At 36.5% G+C, this 21,144-nt stretch overlaps 1 protein-coding gene across 1 annotated transcript in view; it reads left to right on the top strand.

The window, feature by feature from the left end:
• Window positions 1-16,435: 16,435 nt before the first annotated feature.
• Window positions 16,436-21,144, top strand: part of LOC107966649 (ankyrin repeat domain-containing protein 30B-like) — a 118,703-nt gene continuing 113,994 nt past the window's right edge. Inside the window, 4 exon segments of the mRNA XM_054675061.1 lie at window positions 16,436-16,466; window positions 16,469-16,655; window positions 20,568-20,682; window positions 20,841-21,014. Coding sequence (XP_054531036.1) covers window positions 16,436-16,466; window positions 16,469-16,655; window positions 20,568-20,682; window positions 20,841-21,014 — 507 coding nt within the window.

Below are 21,144 nucleotides of genomic sequence, written 5' to 3'. Positions count from 1 at the left end.
CTGTAGTCCCAGCTACTCGGGAGGCCGAGGCAGGAGAATGGCATGAACCTGGGAGGAGAAAATATACAAAATATATTTACTATTCATAAAGTGGAAGTGGATCATCATAGTGATCTTCATCTTTCTCATCTTCATGCTGAGTAGGCTTAGGAGGAGGAAGAAGAAAAGGGGTTGATCTTGCTGTCTCAAGAGTGGCAGAGGCAGAAGAGGTAGATGAAGTGGAGGGAAGGTAGGAAAGGCAGTCACACTTGTTGTAACTTTAATTTTTAAAAATCACATATAAGTGGGCCTGTTCAGTTCAAACTTGTGTTGTTCAAGGGTCAACTGTATATTAAAGTTATTATGAATTGTCACAGAGCCGTTCATAGTGAAATGTTGTACATAACTTAAGTGTCAGATCAAGACTGCCTAAATAAATTAGAGTACACCTGTACAATGGAATGACATTTAGCAAAAAAGGAGCTAGCCCTTTTTATAGAAGAATCATCAATATATATTTAATGTGAATAAAGAATGGTGCTGAGATATATATATATATATATATAGTATGATATTAGTTTTGCAACTTAAGCAAAATATTTGTAAAAACATTTGCTTCCGTATGCCTAAAACCATTGGAAAGATTGACAAGAAACTAAGAACATGATTTTATTTTGAGTAATAGTTGTACTGAGTGGACTGAGGATGATTTTCACTGAATAACCATGTATATTTAGGTATCTGTTTAATGGTTTAGCTACTCAAAAAGTATATAAAGTTATATCAAGGACAAATTATTCCAATGAGCAGGATTAAAAATATTTCTAACATAAATATTATAACTGAAATATTATCTACTTATTAAGAGACAAATAAATGACTAAAATACTTCACTATTCTCTAATATTTTGTTTGGACCAAAGAAGGAAATAATTTTAAAAGCAGTATCTTTAAAAAATCTTAGTCTAACAAAGTACGCTAAACTATTTGTTGCTTAAACTCCATCACTTTAAGTTTTACCTGTAAAGCCATCTAAATAAATACTTAAAGTTAGAGGGGGAAGATAAATAAGTAGCTTTTCATCTGAATACATTACAGTTGAATTACAGTTGATCTTTAAATAACATGGGTTTCAACTACACCACTCCACTATAGTAGATTTTCTTCAGCCTCTGTCATCCCTAAGACAGCAGGGCCAACTGCTCCTCTTAGCCTACTCAATGTGAAGACAATGTGGTTGAGACCTTTATGATAATCCATTTCCACTTTATGAACAATACATACCTTTTCTCTTCCTTATGATTTTAATGTTTTCTTTTCTTTAGCTTACTTTATTGTTAAAAATACAGTTATATATATATATGTATATCATACAAAATATGTGCTAATTGACTTCATATGTTATTGGTAAGGCTTCTGGTCAACAGCAGGCTATTAGTAGTTAAGTTTTGGGGGAATCAAAAGCTTTTTGGGGATTTTCAACTGCTCCAGGGATGGTGCTCCCAACTCTAGAGTTGTTCAAGTGTCAATTGTATTCTTGCATATTCTGTTAGTGCAGTAAGGTGTCCAATTTAGAATACTAGGAGTTGTTACAAACTTTTCTATTTGACTCACCATGAATAATCAACTGGTAGCCAAATACTGATTATAAAAATCTCCATTTTGTGTGTGTGTGTGTGTGTGTATGTGTACAGGTACTGAATACTTTTTATTACTATTAGTAAATAGACCTAAAGATTTCTCCCTGTTTTGCTGAGACTGTTAATTCATTAATCTACTATATACTAGGTGTATGTCATTATTTCATTGTAAAGTTTGATATTAAACATCACTCTTTCATGATGCTTGAGAGGTTACTCTGGGAAGAGGCCATGACATTTTTTGTCACTATGGCTTTGTCATTTTACAGAGTGAATAACAACAATAGTTTGTTGAATAAATGTGTTGATATGAGATCTACTTCATAAAAATGCAAATGAATGCATGATGGAAATTAGAATAAATCATATTGAAAATTATGACTGTGACTCTTCTCTTCCAGTTTATCTATATTTTTTGCTTCAGAATAATTCTTAGTTTTCTAAAGTGTCATAGAAATTACAAAGGGTCTAGTCCAAAATGCTTATCTCATATCTATTATTTAAAAACAGGAGCCCTTGAAGCTATGTATTTTCAATTACTTTATAATTACATACATTGCATGATTGAAATCAAATTGAGAAACATGTTTCTCTTGTGAATACAAAAAGTCTTATCGTTGCCAACGTGCAGCCACTTCTGACAATTAAAGTTCTTGACATCAAGAACTGTTTTTCATTTTCAGTCAAAGATGCCAAGCATTAATTCAAGTGTTTTTCTTATTTTTTATTACATTCATGGACTTGTTGAGATGGAAGTTAGAAACCGAGGTAAAGAATAACTGTCATCTGAGATACAGGAAGAAAACTCAGATATGCAGGAAAATATTAATATAGTGCTTTAGGCCAAAGAGAGCACATCACCCTCACACGCAGCTTTAGCTTTTGGGGATTTGATATGGTTTGGCTCTGTGTCCCCATCAAATTTCATCTTGAATTGTAAGCTCCATAATCCTTACCTGTTGTGGACAGGACCTGGTAGGAGGTGATTGGATCATGGGGACAGTTTCCTCCATGCTGTTCTCATGATAGTGGGTGAGTTCTCATGAGATCCGATGGTTTTATAAGTGTTTGACAGTTCCTCCTATGCTCTGTCTCTTTTTTTCTCTCTCTCTCATTCTCGCTCTCTTGCCTGCTGCCATGTAAGACATGACTGCTTCCCCTTCTGCTGTGATTGTAAGTTTCCTGAGGCCTCCACATCCATGCTCATGGAACTGTGAGTCAATTAAACTTCTTTTTGTTATAAATTACCAGTCTCTGGCAGTTCTTTATAGCAGTGTGTAAACGGACTAATATAGGATTGATATAAATACAAATAAAAGTACCCATTTGCAATACAGCCTCTGCCAATCCTGTGATTCTGACAACTCTCAGAGACAACCCTGATTCAGGTAAGCAGGCTTACACCAACTACACGTATATTACAAAATATTTCCAATTCTGTCTCAATCTAAATATAAAAGAACAGCTATCTAAAGTCTACTTTGTATATGTAATGTATCTAACTTGAAAGTATGTGAAATTATGCAAAAGCCTAGGAATGAACTTCAATCTCTGTTCTTTTTCCTAAATTATTTATGCACACCATTTAAAATTCCAATAGGTTATCAAACTATTTGGCAATTTCAATAATAAAAATTATCTAGATTTTTAAAAAATTCAGATATGCCAATATATTCATCCTTTTATACTGTTATTTTAAAATTCTTTTTTTGATAAAAGTATTTTAAAAATAATTAATTATAATAAACATTTAAACACAGTTTTCAATTATTTATTATATACCTGGTAATGTGCTTTAAAATTTATGAAATTATCTAACTTAATTCTTACAGACCCTTTGAAACAGTTATTAGTATTGTTCAATTTTTCAGATGAGGACATCAGGCTCTGATTTATTACATTCCATTCTCACTTGAATCAATTCCATTCCAACACTTCAAAAAAACAAAATGAAACTATTATTGCCAGTGTTACAAATAAAATCCACTTTGAAAATCTAATATAAACTTTTAATTTACTTCCTGCCTGATCTTTCTACAGCATTGAATCTTCCTACTACCATTTACCTGGAAACTGTTCCTTTATTTCAGGGACAACATACCTTCCCTCTTCTCTCATGTCTTGCTTGCAGGTCCTTCTTACTTTGTTCAGAAACTCATCGTCCAATCTCCAACCATGTAACTTTGAAATGTTCCACAGCTGAATTTGAGGCCACTTCGTTTATTATCAAGATTCACTCTCCTGGTTCCTAAATCCTGTCTCATGGCTTTAAATATCATTTAGATGCTGAGAATTAAAAAAAATGCATCGCCAGTTATGGCCTCTATTTTAAAATCCAGAGTCAAGTTTAATTAACAATTTGACATTTTTCCTTGAACATATAGTACGGTAGACAATCTCAAATTAATATGCCACCATCGGAACTCAATCTAACCTTTTCATACTCTGATCACCCCCTTCAGATTTGCTTTTATTCAAGGGTTCCATATTTTATAAAAATGAACATATAAAAATATTTGCAAATAGCCTCTATCCTATTAGCATAGTCAAAAATATTTGAATTTTCATCAACTCCTCTGTCTTACACCATGTATTGAATCTAACAGGAAATTCAATTAGCACTATATGTAGCCACAATAACTGGTTCTTGCCACCACCACCATTTCTCTACTATATATTTTTCACAGTGACCTTTAGATTTTCTTGCTTCTGATTTGTCAGCTCTAAGTTCAATCCAGGAGCCATTGTCAGTTTTTCAAAAGGAGGTGAGAATGTATGACTCTTCTGTTCTCTGGTTTCTCATCTCACTCAGAAAACACATGCACCATTCTTTGTGAACCAAATAGCACAATCTTTAAAAGTAAAGGTTTATATTTTGCTTTATATATATTTTATCATCAATTTCCTTGAAATATATATTTCTAGTCAGTACAAACCACAGATTACTAGAGACTCTTCAGCAGAATAAGAAATAAGCTAAATATTATGATAAATAAATAACATTCCAAAATAAGGAAAGGCTTCTGATGAATCTTGCCATTTTCAGGAAATCCACCTGGAATCCCATTCTCAGAGTATTGGAACTCCCTAATTCTCCCTTTAGCTGGTCATTGTTCACCTAGTCTTTTCACTCTCTCCATCAAAAAAAAATTTCCTCAGGAAAGGCTCTGATAGAGGAATCATAGTTAGATGAACTAAATCTTCAAATTCTACATATATATACATATATACACACATATATACATATATACATATATACACATATATACACATATATACATATATACGTATACATATATACATATATACACATATATACATATATAACTTTAGCAGTAAAAACAAGTAAACTTTAACACTGTTACTTTATAATTCATTTAGGAAAAGAAGGAACACCTTTGCAGCTACTCCCGCTAAGTTACCAAGATTTTTTTCAATACTAATCTTCACAATTCATATTCAAATACTAAGAATCCCTAATCCCTTTAAAAAATACATGTGTATTTCCAATAATTTGATATAGGCTCTCAAAAAGTCATTACATTTTGAGGGTAAAATTGAAACAACCTAAACATTAATGCCAAGTAATGAATATAATAGTTCACACATATTAAACAGTTAATCCATACGTTTAATACATTGTTATATGTATACTTATACACAAAAACAAACATGTATGTGTGTATAAAATCTCAACAAATCTCCATAAGAATTATTAGAACTAGTAATTAGACACAGTTGTTCTACTTCTGTAACCCATGATCTTAAACCATTATAGAATAAACCTTAAAAGCAATCATTATTTTCAAAGACAATTTTGAAACTTGCCTTGTGCAAGTTAGTAAATAACTGTGCTCCTTGGTTTCCTCATCTGTTACATGGGTAGAACCTACACTGTTACATGAAGATTAGAGCAGTTAATAGATAGAATATTTTAGTATTTATAGATCTAGAATATAAAAAGGAATTAATAAGTTTTAAGGAGAAAAAATAAGGGAAAAATAGTCTCATTTTCAACCCTACTAAACATAAAATGTTTTTTACATTTAATTTATACATGCAGGGTAGGTCAGTATACTAAAATAAAGCACATTTAATTTGAAATTTTAGAAAGGGGTAGATTGTTCTTATTTAGAGAATTGCAATACATTTTAATTTGTGAGCAAGAGGTCATGGTGTTATTTAGAAACAGTGACAAGAAACTTTTTTTGGCTATTATAAATGGAAATGGAAAAAAAGAAAAGCCAAGAGTAGTCATTTGACTCCAACAAGCAGTTTTTAAAAACTATTTCATGTGATTATCAGCTTCAATTTGAAAGGTTATATATCTGATAAAACACAAAGGAAAAGCTTGATAATTAACAAAAAACTCTATAGTATTTCCTTTTTTTGATCTTTTTCCAGGTCAGATTCTTGCAAGCAATGGGAAATTAGTGTTTATTTAAGATTTAATGACAATGTAAATGCCACTGTCAATCTGGATTCTTTATCTAGAAAGGCAAATCTGATTTACATTAACCTGAACACCTTAATATATAATTAAAATCTCAGCCTTATGGCTAAGTTCTTAGACATTTATTCTGTTTAACTCAGCAACAAAATATTATTAGTCACTTTCTTTTGAGAAAGGTGAGTCTAGTTTATCGGTACTATTAGGGCATTTTGTAATCTGCAACCTAATTAGCCTTAACAAAATATTTTGTACTCAGCATGACTCAGATATTTTACCCAATAACTTACTGAAAAATAATGCTGCCATTGCATTTCCATTCTAATATACTGCAGTGATTTTGTGTTTGCACATATTTGTCCATGTCATATGTCTGCTTGAAAGAATGTAAAACAAAGAATGCATATAGATTATTAAAGAAATCCTCCCAAATTTGTTCACATATATTAGATCCTAAAACTAAATAGGTTAGTTTTTTTCTGAATTGAAATAGATTAACAGAACATATTAACTGAAATAACTGTCATATTATTTATAATTCTTATCAGACAAATGCAATTGAGCCTATGACCGAGCATGAAGACTCTATAAAGGACATGGCTCAAGTATACAATATGATTTTCTTTAATTTTGATCTGAAAGACTGTTACTAGAAAGACTGAAATTCTGTCAAACAAATTGATTACATTTCTACTGGATTTGCGAAATATGTAGCATCTGTGATAAAGTACTTAATCATCACTTATTGTCTTTAGTGTACAATTTATTCGTATTTTTATACCCCTCAAAGTATTTGCAAAATTAATAGAACTTTCTTAAGAATACAGTGACTGTCCTCAAAATCCACTTAATAAATTGGTAGCCTCAAATTTATATTTCATCTACTCTTCGAAAATAATTATTTTATTGTTGGTTTTAAATCTAATATCTCACTATTTCTTTTCTATTTTATCATATGCTTTTCTGGTGCATATTTTCTTCTGCTTTATGTTGATTTTTATGATCCTATTTTTTTTCTTTATTAAGTTTTAGGTGTAACTTTTTATTTTGGTAGTTACTTCATAGTTCATAATATGCAGCTTTAACTTATCACAGTCTACCTTCAAATGATGTTACATCACTCAGACTGATTTGTGAGTACAGAGAGACTGGGCAGGGGCGTAGATGATGAATCAGAAGCACCTGACTCATTTAAAAGGCTCACTAATCTTAGTAAAATAAACCCATACAGAAAATTCTTTTATTTTAAGGTGAGTAAACATGCACACACATGGCCCTGCAAGGTCATTCTGTCAGTCAGCCTTAATCCAACCCATGAGATATCAGTTTGCCAGTTTATGATCATTGCCATAGAAGAGTTTTTTTTATTTTAGATTCTAAGTTTAAACTGAAGATTCAATGGATGTGGAACTAGTTTTATTTTTGAGTGAGAAAATAACTCAATTAAATGTACCGTGTCTCAAAATATGCAGTATACACACCACAATGAAAACGAGACAACAGTAAATAAATTATGACATCTAGAAAATTAGGTAAGACAGTGTTCAATAATGAGGCAAAATAGGATGTGAATGTCACCTACGCTATCAAATAGAAATGTGGGGTTTCATTCACTAAATGTGAGGTTGAATGTATAGAACGTTATTTCAAATATGTCTTGATTTGTATCTAAATTTATATCCTATAAAATCATGCAGAATATGAGGAGTCATTATCTAATTTTCAGTAGGAAAATTGTGAATCAGTACTAATACTAAAAACTAATAATTTACTCAATGCCAGGCAATGTTTTCTAGTGTTTTATGTTTTCAGAAAACAATTATGAGATAATTGTGAAGAAAACAATTCTTCACTTTTCAAGAAAGAAAACCAAAGTAATGAGAAACTAAGTAAGTGGCACACCCAAGGTCATATAGTTAAGAAATGACTAAGTCGTAGACCTTATAGACCTTAACATGGTTTGTTTGTTTGTTTGTTTGTTTTGAGATGGCGTCTCACTCTGTTGCCCAGGCTGGAGTGCAGTGGCAGGATCTCGGCTCACTGCAAGCTCTGCCTCCTGGATTCACACCATTCTCCTGCCTCAGCCTCCCAAGTAGCTGGGACTACAGGCGTCCACCACCACTCTCAGCTAATTTTTTTGTGTTTTTAGCAGAGACAGGGTTTCACCATATTAGCCAGGATGGTCTCGATCTCCTGACCTCGTGATCTACCTGCCTCGGCTCCCAAAGTGCTGGGATTACAGACATGAGCCACCACGCCCGGCTGACCTTAGCATGTTTTTAAGTAAAATGTATTATTTTTCATGTGTAATATTTGCTGTCTCTCATATATACATAAAATTATAAATATGAAGAGAATTATAATAGCCAACTTTCTCTATATTTCAGAGATATTTGTTTGGCATTGCTTTTGGCGGATATTTCAACATTAGCCTCTGGAGTGGAGTTGGGGACAGGTTGATTTCAGTGTTTCGAAAATATATGAGAACTGTGAACCTATGTTAGTGGATTGCCTATTGGCGACTTCTAGTTGAACACTATCAAAATTGACAACTAAAAAAATAATGAAATGAGAGAAAATGTTTATAGCACTTAAGAGGATAAATTAGTTTCTTTATGTCTAGATTTTATATTAAATAAAGAGCTTTCAGGAAAAGTAAATGACAGTTAATGATTTTGATTATAATCAGTCAGATTTTTTCCATATTTGAGCAAAAACTGTAATTGACTTATCCACTGCTTTCAGTGTAGATTAGCTGAATCATCTAACTTATGTCATCTCTTATAAATATTGATTGAGATGAAAAATGAATACATGATTTATTTATCTTAAAACAGTTCTGTGTTGATAATGTAAAAAATACTGACAGGTTCATCTAAAATATGTTTGGATAAGCTACATTATATATGATTCATATCTTATGTATAATTTATATATGATATTTGATTTGGTTCATACACAAAGGAACAAATGTTTCTATATAAGAAAGTTATTTTGCTTATTATAGAATTTAAAACAAAAGTGATTCTTCCACGATGGCCATTTAACAATTTAAATTTAGGAAACTTCTGGCATGTTCAATTGAGTATTTACTTTGTATAATTGTGTTCCATATCTTAATGCATTCCCTTTAGCAGTTTCTTTCAGCAAGCAACACATGTAAACTTGTTTCTCGCTAAATATTTTTTATTTTAGCAAAGTTTTAGACCTAGAGATTTAAATAAAAATTGCCAAGATGTTACAAAGATGAACTCTTGAACCGAATCTTTTATTTTTAAGCATGCAAAATGGTGTGGTTTTTTAAAACCCTGAAGACATAAATGTACCACTGAGAACCCAAAGAAAATTGGACTGTTTTGTTTTGTGATTTGATATCTGAAAAATAAAATCCTTTAGTTTCCTTTCATTTTTCCTTAGAGAATATAGACTGTGTTGTGATGTCAAACTCATTCTAAGTTTAGATGCCCCATGGGCAAATCGTTTGGTCTAATTAAAACAAAATGAAGACAAATCTCTTACACGTAAATCTTTGATGGTGGGAAATGTAGCTTCATGTTTTTAAAGCCTTCACAGAAGACAAAGTACCTCTCAATCTTGTAACTCTACTTTTTATAGCTACCTGAAATAATTATTAAGGCATATTTGATATATTGTAATCAATTTATATTTGTGTTTTGTTTAATAATTGGGATCCTTTGGACCATTTGCTGCAAATATCCTATATTAAAAAAAAACTTTGTCTAAATATATCATGCAGAAAAATATTTATACCTAAAAATATAAACTCCATTAACAAAAATTGTTCCGCAAAACTCTATTAATTCAATACATTGGTTAATTTTTGTAGCCAATTTTTCCTTTTCTTCTCTCTAATGATGTGATGTTCTTCAATATCTTCTGAAAACTTGAGCATAGGAAGTTGGAAGTGCATAAAGCCAAACAAATAGTAAGGAGAGAATTTAGAATGCTATTTTTTGAAGGGGAAATATAAATTTTACAACTCTTAGTTTGCATTTTAAATTTATATTAGTATCTGTATTTAAGTTTATTTTCACCAGTGTGTTAGTGTGTTTGTGTTGTTGTAAAACAAATACCTAAGACTGGGTCATTTATAAAGAAAATAGATTTATTTGGCCCTTGGTTCTGCAGATTGTACACAATGCATAGTGTCAGCATCTGCTTGTGGTGAGGGCCTCAGGAAGATTACAATCATGGCAGAATTTGAAGGGGAGCCAGCATGTCATAGGGCAAGAGAGGGAGCAAGAAAGAGAGGGAAGGTGCCACACTCTTTTAAACAACTAGATCTCCTGTAAACTCTTTACCACTCATTACCCAGGGGAGGGAACCCAACCATGCATGAGGGATTTGCCCCCATGACCTAATACCTCCCACTAGGCCCCACATCCGACAATACAGGTCACATTTTAATATGAGACTTGGAGGGGATAAAACATCCAAACCATATCAACTGTTCACTGCTAACTACTAAATCAAAGAATTAATTTTTTACAGGCAATGTATTATTCTTTTCTTCATTCAAAAGAAAAATACTTGACCTTATGAGGAGAAAATGTTAATCTCTTGCAGTTTTCAATTAAATAAAATAATTTGAGGCTATTTTTTCAAATTAAGGCCATTGAGAAGGACTCTAGACTCTAAAAAGATTCAAGACATTTTCTATAAACATATTTCATTTTATATATATATATATATATATATATATATATATATATATATGGTTGTTTTCATGGTAGATTTATGCCACTGCCATCTGGAAGTAATTCCCTTATTCAACACAGAAGGATTTCTCATCCTTCTCCTAAATATTTTCTTCCAGCTCAGAGTGCCTGTGGCCAAAAACAAGAGATTTTAAAACAACAACAAAAAAAGTTCTGCTATCCCCATGTGGGTTATCTTTCTTTTGTGGTCTTCTTTTTACTTGAGTTAAAATATTTCCTTTGAATTTCGACTGACAAAGATAATGAAGGACATGGAATGTGGTTTAGGGCACTGCTCCTGCGCCTGTGTTCACTAGATCAGTAGTGGAGGTGACTGGAGATATTGGAAGAAAGAAGAAACTAGGGTAGCTCATATCACCCATTCCACGTTTTTTCTCTTTAGGATGTCCCAGCCTGCAGTGAAAATGAATTCTGTTCTGCCTCTGCTGTGCGGTAAATTTAGCGATAAAGTTTCTGCTCTGTGCTCTGTACTGGAGTGTAGTGTAGGAAAATCCCTGTTGCTAAGCACCACGCCAACACCACCATGAGCTACAGAGATCACATGTTTATTTCATTATGCTTTACTTCTGTTTTTTGTTTTTTTTGTTGTTGTTGTTGTTTTTTTTTTTTTGAGACGGAGGAGTCTGGCTCTGTAGCCCAGGCTGGAGTGCCGTGGCGCGATCTCGGCTCACTGCAAGCTCCGCCTCCTGGGTTCACGCCATTCTCCTGTCTCGGCCTCCCGAGTAGCTGGGACTACAGGCGCCCGCCACCACGCCCAGCTAATTTTTTATATTTTTAGTAGAGACGGGGTTTCACCGTGTTAGCCAGGATGGTCTCGATCTCCTGAGCTCATGATCTGCCCGCCTTGGCCTCCCAAAGTTCATTATGCTTTACTTCCATGTCTATATCGAATTGTTCCATATTCAGAGAAAACAGGAAGGTAAGTTGTTAACATTCTTCATTGCAACCAATTTTTTAGAACTAATTCTACATTAGTTCTAATGTAGAATGTCTTACATTTTAACCAAAACCTTTCGATAAATTACAGAGTTGCTGAATATATCTAGATCTAAATCTTAAACTATATCTATAGCTATTATATAGATGTATATGATTTATCAAGAGCTATTATCTGGAATATATACTGGATTCCTTTTACAATTTTCATAATGTAACCAGAAAATGACCCTTGAGATCCTTGAGAGTGATTATATAAACATATCCTTGATTTGGTGTCTCCAGCCTAATTATCACAGTTAAAATTTTGGTATCAAAAATGGAGCAAAGATAATAAGACTTGTAAAGCAGCAGACCTTACAAAATGTTAAAAACAATTTATTTACATAGTGCATCCACACAGACATAATTATATGTATTAAACCTAATGTTTAACATTATTAGCGAGTCAGAGAATTTAGAAAAATGAGATAATTTTAGATAAATAATACTAGTCATTAATATTAATCCCTGTTTGATAAAATGACTCTATGAAAATAACTGCCCTCAAATTATTTTCATCTCACATATTTTTAATGAAAGGAGATGGTGGCTGGGGGCAGTGGCTCACACCTGTAATGACAACACTTTGGGAGGCCAAGGCCGCGGATCACTTGAGATCAGGAGTTCAAGACCAAACTGGCCAACCTGGTGAAACTCCATCTTTACTAAAAATACAAAAGTTAGCTGGTTGTGGTGGTGGGTGTAATCCTAGCTACTCGGGAGGCTAAGACAGGAGAATCACTTGAACACAGGAGGTGGAGGTTGCAGTGAGCCAAGATCGTGCTACTGCACTTCAACCTTTGCAAGAGATCAAAACTCTGTCTCAATGAATAAATAAATAAATAAATAAGGAGATGGTATGGAATCATTATTAATGTTGGGCCCCTCATGTTAGCTAATATGTTTAAACCTAGGTCAAAATAGAAACTGACCCAGATTATTAGCATGTTTCAGTGCATAATATTTTAAAATAATTCAACACTGACACATAATACTATGCTATTCCACTTAGATACAAAAAAATGGCAAGAGAAGTCTCATGTTCTTGTCCCGGCATGGTGGCTTACACCTGTAATCCTAGCACTTTGGGAAGCCAAGTGGGGAGGATCCCTTGAGGCCAGGTGTTTGAAACCAGACTGGGCAACATAGTGAGACCTATCTCTACAGAAAATTTAAAAACTAGCTGGGCATTGTGGCAAGCACCTGCAGTCCCAGCTACTGGGGAGGCTGAGGTGGGAGAATTGCTTTTCCCAGGAGTTCCAGGCTACAGTGAGCTATGATCACATCACTGCACCCCAGCCTGCGTAATACAGTGAGACCCTGTCTCTTAAACAAAAACAAAAAATAATCCCAGAACTCTAATGTTCTTATAAGATATAGGACTTTTAAAAATTAGCCAGGCATGGTGGCGCATGCCTGTAGTCCCGGCTACTTGGAAGGCTGAGGCATGAGAATCACTTGAGCCTGGGAGGCGGAGGTTGCAGTGAGTCCAGATCATGCCACTATACTCCAGCCTGGATGATAGAGCGAAACTCTGTCTCAAAATAAATAAATAAATAAATGAAAGTACACCGAAAGTTTTAACTTAACAAATTTTATTTACGCCTCACATTGATGGAGTGACAAGAACAAATAAGTAATACTAATGAAGGTATAGGATATTTTACAATTTTTTAAAAATTAGACCCATATATATACAAAGTAATTGAATTTTTTTTTTTTTTTTTTTTTTTGAGACGGAGTCTCGCTCTGTCACCAGCCTGGAGTGCAGTGGTGCGATCTCGGCTTGCTGCAACCTTCGCCTCCTGGGTTCAAGCAACTCTCCTGCCTCAGCCTCTCGAGTAGCTGGGACTACAGGCACGCACCACCATGCCCGGCTAATTTTTTGTATATTTAGTAGAGACGGGGTTTCACCATGTTGGCCACGATGGTTTCCATCTCTTGACCTCGTGATCCACCTGCCTCAGCCTCCCAGTGTGCTGGGATTACAGGTGTGAACCACCACGCTCAGCTGCAAAGTGATTTAAATTTATCAACAATTTTATCTTAATGCAAAATTTTTGTCATTTGTGATATTTTCCAATAGCTTATCCTAATTCCTTAGAATCAGATTTCAAAATAAGATTTCCAAGTCAGATTTCTTTGAAATTACAATCCAAAAATATTTAGATTTTAGAAAGGTAATGTGGTAAATATTCTGCCTATTATGGAATAACTCTAGTGGCAAATCATATGAATAATCACATGAACTGGGATCAATAAGACTATAAATACCCCTGGTCGGGTGCGGTGGCTCACACCTGTAATCCTAGCACTTGGTGAGGTTGAGGTGGGTGGATCACAAGGTCAGGAGATCAAGACCATCGTGGCTAACAAGGTGAAACTCCGTCTCTACTAAAAATACAAAAAATTAGCTGGGCGTGGTGGCAGGCACATGTAGTCCCAGCTACTTGGGTGACTGAGGCAGGAGAATGAATGGCGTGAACCCAGGAGGTGCAGCTTGCAGTGAGCCAAGATCAAGCCACTGCACTCCAGCCTGGGCGACAGAGTGAGACTCCGTCAATTCACTAGGGATAAAAGTCAGAAGAACAGAAATTGTGAGTTCCTTTGTGAAGATCCAAGGACCTTCAAGGACCTCTGAATAGCCAAGAATAATCATTCCTGTTTTTCATCTTCAATGGAAAAAAGAGCCCATTATACCTTTCTAGCCTATTCTGGAATAAATAACAATGAAATTTTATTTAGTGTAAACTAACAAAGAAAACAGTGTAAGTTAATGAAATGTAGTCTCTACAACTTGTTAGACTGTTTATTTTTTATTTGTTTTTTATTTTTAGTTGGACTTTGTTTTTGAGACGGAGTCTCGCTCTGTCACCCAGTCTGGAGGGCAAGGGCTTGATCTCGGCTCACTGCAACCTCTGCCTCTCAGGTTCTAGTGATTCTCCCTGCCTCAGTCTCCCTAGTAGCTGGGATTACAGGCGCACACCACCACGCCCAGCTATTTTTAGTAAAGACAGGGTTTCACCATGTTGGCCAGGCTGGTCTCCAACTCCTGACCTCAGGTGATCTGCCCGCTTCAACCTCCCAAAGTGCTGGGATTACAGGCTTGAGCCACGGCACCAGGCAACATGCTAATTTTTGTATGTGTGCTAGAGACGAGGTTTCACTCCATGTTGGCCAGGCAGGTCTCCACCTCGACCTCAGGTGATCCACCGGACTCGGCCTCCCAAAATGCTGGGATTACAGGCCAGAGCCACGGTGCCCGGCCTGCGTTCATGTTACTTAAATTACAAAGTAACCTACAAAGTAACCGGCCAGGTGCGGTGGCTCACGCCTGAAATCCCAGCATTTTCAGAGGCCGAGGCAGGCGAATCACCTGAGGTCGGGAGTTCCCGAGACCAGCCTGACCAACATGGAGAAACCCCTCTCTACTAAAAAAAAAAAAAAAGCCAGCATGGTGGCACATACCTGTAATCCCGGCTACTCAAGAGGCTGAGGCAGGAGAATCGCTTGAACCTGGGAGGCGGAGGTTGTTGCAGTCAGCTGAGATCGCACCATTGCACTGTAGCCTGGGCGTCAAGAGCCAAACTCCGTCTCAAGAAAAAAAGATTACATCCTGGCACGGTGGTTCATGCCTGTAGTCCCAGCACTTTGGGAGGCCCAAGCAGGCAGATCACGAGATCAGGATCAGCCCTAGGCTGAGCTGCAGTTGGCATCTGAACGTGGCAGCAGCGGTGGCAACCCCAGAACCTGTCCGTGCCACCAGCAGCGGCGAACCCCAGGGTCGGACGCCGCCACTGCGCCTAAATCAGGCGGTGGGACCTCAGCTGTGTGAGGGCGGGAACCTGCCGCAAAGCCTTATCCTGGCAGCTATACAGGGCCCAGAGGTCGCGCTGCCAGCGCGGGCCAAGGAAGAGCACAGCCCAGGGTGGAAGGGCGGTGCACTCGGCGACCCTCAGCCGTCTGGGCCCAGCCCTGCAGCCTCCACCGTGGACTCAGGTGGAGCTCCCACCTGAACATGGCACGCGGCAGCGGGGGCTCCAACCTGGACCCTGTCAGTGCCAGCAGCAGGGCGGATACTTGGGCCAGAAGCTTCCAGGGCGCCTAAGTGAGGGGGTCGGTCCCCAGCTGCAGGAGGGCGGGAATCGACGCTCAGCGCCGCCCTGGAGGCTGCACGGTGCCCAGTACCAGGGTCCAGCTCCTGGATCGCGGGTCGGGGAGGGGCCAGGGGCGGCTATGTCAAGCAGGCCGTGTTGCAGGGCGCCCCCCATGTTCCGCTCCAGGGAGGCCCGCCAGCCCGGCAGCGCCTCAGCGGCCGGTGCCACCTGCACGCGGTGCCCGGTGGAGCGCGGCCAGGGATCGTGTCTCCTCAGCCTGCTGAGTTGCGCGTGAGCTGCTGCTGTAACGCTCTAACGTTAGAGCAGCTAACGGCTCTGCTCAGAATTTCTCCCGACAGAGGCCGGAGTGTTCAAGAGCTTGGCGATACAGAAATTTCTGCTGGTGTTGGGGCGGGTGCGGGAACTGAAGACGGGCGAGTGCGAGCCGGGGGCGGGTGCTGGGGAAGGGTAAGCGGAAAGCGAGGGCGAGGGGTAGGGGCTGGGGAAGGGCGAGCGGGAGGCGCGGGCTCTCTCTAGCAGGGGGCTGCAGCCATGAAGAGGCTCTTAGCTGCCGCTGGCAAGGGCGTCGGGGCCCGGAGCCCCCGAACGCCTTCAGCGAACGGGTCTACACTGAGAACGACTACGGGACCATCTACTTCGGGGATCTAGGGAAGATCCATACAGCTGCCTCCCGGGGCCAAGTCCGGAAGCTGGAGAAGATGACAGTAGGGAAGAAGCCCGTCAACCTGAACAAAAGAGATATGAAGAAGAGGTACCAGGCCCTGCCTGAGCCGGGGCTGCAGGAGGAGGAGGCGGCTGTGGGAGGATCCCCCCTTCAGAGTGGGGGCTGGGGGTCCTGGGGACAAGGGGAGCAGGTGGAGGAGTGGCGGGCGATGGGGCGGCCGTCCTGGGCCCCGAGGTCTTGGCCTTCTTCCCGGTCAGGCCCTCCAGGCCTGGGATGTGGGCGCCCTGCAGGGCAGAGGGCCCAGGCCACCTTAAAATCAACCCCAAGCTTTAGCTGCTTTCTCCTTCACTTCCACTTCCCCTCACAAAGCACTGTGTAGAAAATTTTAAAGTGATTTAACTCACAAAATTAAGTACATACAGGGTTTTATTTTTAATGTACAGGTTTTAAAAGATAATGTTAGATACACTATGAAATGGTGCATAATGAACTAATCGCCATAATATATGACCTTCTTGGCTAAAAATTCTTTGGATAAAGTCCAATGTCCATTTTGGTATCAATGAATGTCTATGTAAATATGTTCTTTGCTGAGGGACCTTAGAAGGAAACTTCGAGGTGGGAAGATGGTTTATGTTCTTGAATTTAAGAAGACTCATTTTTCTCAAGATGCGACTTACCAGTTTTACATAAACCAAATAAAGCTATTAACGTTTTAACGTTTTTTAAATTACACAGGCTTTTACTGTTGTGATGACATTTTAAATATTTTGTAATGGAGTAGAAAAGTCTTGCCCTTCTAGATATCAAAATGCGCTATTAATTTGCAGGAAATGGGCCAGGAGCGGTGGCTCACGCCTGTAATCCCAGCACTTTGGGCGGCCGAGGCGGGTGGATCATCTGAGGTCAGGAGTTCAAGACCAGCCTGGCCAATATGGTGAAACACCGTCTCTACAAAAATACAAAAATTAGCTGGGCCTGATGTCGGGTGCCTGTAATCCCAGCTACTTGGGAGGCTGAGGCGGGAGAATTGCTTCAACCTGGTAGGTGGAGTTTGCAGTGAGCAGAGATCCAACCATTGCAATCCAGCCTAGGTGACAGAGTGAGACTCTGTCTCAAAAAAAAAAAAAAAAAAAAATCACAGATTGTTTGCTAACAGCTGAAAAGACAGGTAAATGAATACAACAGAATAGCAAATCCAGAAACACCCAAACATATGTAAGAATTTAGAACTTGATAATGATCACAAGGATCATTATCCTTGTGGAAAAGAATTAGTTTCATAATTCTTTTAGGAATATGAATTATTAGGAAAAGAATTAGTTTCATAAGTGAAATGCCTGCTTTTTGGAGAAAACTAGATTTTTATGGCACAAAATAAGTTCCTGATGGAATATAGATTAAAAAATTTTAATATACAAAAAGATAAAAATACCAGAAAAAACATAAATGCCTACTTACACAGATACATTTTTATGTTGACAAAACCTTTCTAAGAAGCTCAGAAGCAAGCATTCTGAAGAGTAATTTAGTAAAACAAAAATTAAATCGCCCTGCATATGAGAAAAAATAAAAGGCAGCATACTTGTAAAATATTTACTACTCATGTATGTGTGTGTGTGTATACATATTAGAATTAAAAATCTTCCTTTTATAGAGAATTCACTCAAATCAACAGAAAACCCTCTAATTTAAAATTGGGCAATTTAAGTTAGAGATCTAAATTGCAGATCTAAAAAAGTACTTGACCTCTAATTTAAAACTGGGCAAAGTCCTTTTTTAAGATCTGCAAGTAACCTATGCACACAGGAAACAATATTAGTGTTCCTGGTTAGAGAAGGCATTTAAGTTAAAAGAGGAATCAAATACTGTTTTCTATCCACAAAGTTTGTGAGGATAAAAAGCAGTGATATTTATAGTACTCCTTAAAATGTAAGTTGCAGATGAGTTTTCAAATAAACAATTTGATGGTAAATACCATATTTAAAAAATTGTATATGCCCATTAGTGATCAATTCTATTATACTAAAATATTTTTAGAAAATAATGAAACATACAAACAATTTCTTTTCTGAGCACTGCTTAAAATATCAATGTATTAAAAAGAATCAATTTAATGGCTTTTATAAATACATTTCAGTGAGTTCACAGCATGGGATAATATGTGACCACTCAAGGTAGAAACATATACAGAAGTATTTTGACATTTGAAAATGTATTTTGGTGTACCAAGTGAGGGTAAAATTCAGTTTGATTATACATACAGACTATGGTCTTGTGTTATCTGAAATTATGTCCAAAATATGATAAAATTTGTTATTTGAGGATACTTGTTTTAATATAAATGTTTTTCCTTTTTATTATCTTTGATTTCTGCATTGAGCATGTACGATGCTATTAGTAAAAGTTTATTATTAATGAAATCATTTTTGGGAAGAGCAGCAATATGTATTCTGCACAGATAAAAATAATTTCTCACTTTCTATATTTTATTTTTTGTGCATTTGTATATTCTGTGAACTTTTAGCATCTTTAGAAGAGAATCTTTTTATCTGTGCTTATTGATTTACATATATATTTTATTAAACACATTTTTATTATATATAGGCTTATTACATATATGTCAATAACTATAGATTAATCATTTTAGTGTAGTCTTATTATTAGAAAAATAAAATAACAAATATAAGTGCTTTATTTATAGCAGTTTTTTAAGATATTGAACTTCCCAACTGTATTTATCCATTCTTTTAATCCATTTATCACATGTAAGCTGGATGCCTATTATGTAGAAGATACATTCTATTAACTCTCAAGACCTTTTCATCCTTAAAAATTTCACGTTTACCTGCTCAGTCTGAGCAAAGTGAGAGATTTAAAATTGGAGTATTAGGACTGAATCTCAAGCTTTTCCTCTCATCTTTCAAACAAAAACACTTCTGAAGTGAGAAACGAGTAAAAGATAACTACCAACCAGGATTTTGGAAATTTATAACAGCTCTAAATAGTAATATTAATCATCAAAAATACCTAATTTACATGCATTCTATAAATCTAAATATGAATTTCCATACATTCTGTAAATCTAAATATGGAATAAAATGAGCCATACCTATTTATTTGAATCCAAAGTTTTCTTTGGCTTGAAGTTTTTTAAATCTTGAAGAAGTAGTTTGTTTTAACAATTTGTTGTTTTTATTTCAACTCTCCTATTGTGTAGTACTCCAAAAAGCTAAAATTTCTTTCAGTGTTAATCCTGTGACTAGGACTGCCATCGTCCTGTTGTATATACCGTATTCCACTTCTTGGAAGACACTGTGAATTGTGTGATGCCTCTTTATTTTATGCACCAATTAAAGATTGTTTTAATTTCTGCCAAATATAGTTGTAATAAATAATGAATTATAAATGGCATTTCAATGTCAGAGATGTTAAAATATGAGAAATTGAGCATCTTAGAATCATTAAAATACTGTGTTATCTCTAACCTTTAAAACACACCATGAAGTAGGCATAATTGCACCATTTTACTTAAAGTGTTTTCTTTGTTAAGTAGTAGTAATAATTATAATATCTAACAATTACTTAGCTGTTATATTTACTAGGAACTCTCCAAAATACTTTGCATAGATTCTCATTGAGGCATCACAGTGATGTCCTGTGAGATAACTGCTGTATTCATCTCCATTTTATTGATGAGAAAATCGAGGTGCGGAAAGTTTAAGTGACAGCTAGAAAGTGAAAGACCTTAAAGTAATATTCAAGCTCAAGTTGAACTGAATCCAAAGGCCAAGCTCTTTGTATTCAAACAGGCCACTCTTTCATTAATGCGGTGAGTAATAAGAGTGAACGAATGTTGTACTTTCTTCAGGAGAATATTAAATATTTGTTTTGAAGGCAGAGAAAGAGCATGGTATTTAATGTTTACAATTACCTAAATCGTTGTATGTTTTGAGACAGTGGGCTATACTTTGCCTAAAAGTCCTCTCACTCTCGTAGGACTGCTCTACACTGGGCCTGTGTCAATGGCCATGCAGAAGTAGTAACATTTTTGGTAGACAGAAAGTGCCAGCTTAATGTCCTTGATGGCGATAGGAGGACACCTCTGATGAAGGTAAATAGTAGCCAGTTTTTTCAGCGGGAGATGGATTTGGTTTAAATACATAGAATAAAAATGAATTTAGTTGAAATACAACTAGTTTGTGAAACCTGTGAAATACTTATTTTGATTTCCTATAATTTATAATGTACTTCTTGCTTTAATACTGACAGGCTCTACAATGTGAGAGAGAGGCTTGTGCAAATATTCTCATAGATGCTGGTGCTGATCTAAATTATGTAGATGTGTATGGCAACACGGCTCTCCATTATGCCGTTTATAGTGAGAGTTTGTTCATGGTGGCAAAACTGCTGTCCCATGGTGCAGTCATCGAGGTGCAAAACAAGGTAGACATTAACCAATGTTATTTTCAAAATATTTGAAATCCATTTGTTTTAATGTTAACATATGTAAGGCTTTTATGTTTGGAAACACAAACATTCCTTGAGTGAAAATAATTTGAAAGAACTTAATTAT

The sequence above is a fragment of the Pan troglodytes genome, chromosome 22 (assembly GCF_028858775.2).
Source record: "Pan troglodytes isolate AG18354 chromosome 22, NHGRI_mPanTro3-v2.0_pri, whole genome shotgun sequence".
NCBI lineage: Eukaryota > Metazoa > Chordata > Mammalia > Primates > Hominidae > Pan > Pan troglodytes.
This window is presented reverse-complemented; position numbering and strand designations above follow the sequence as displayed.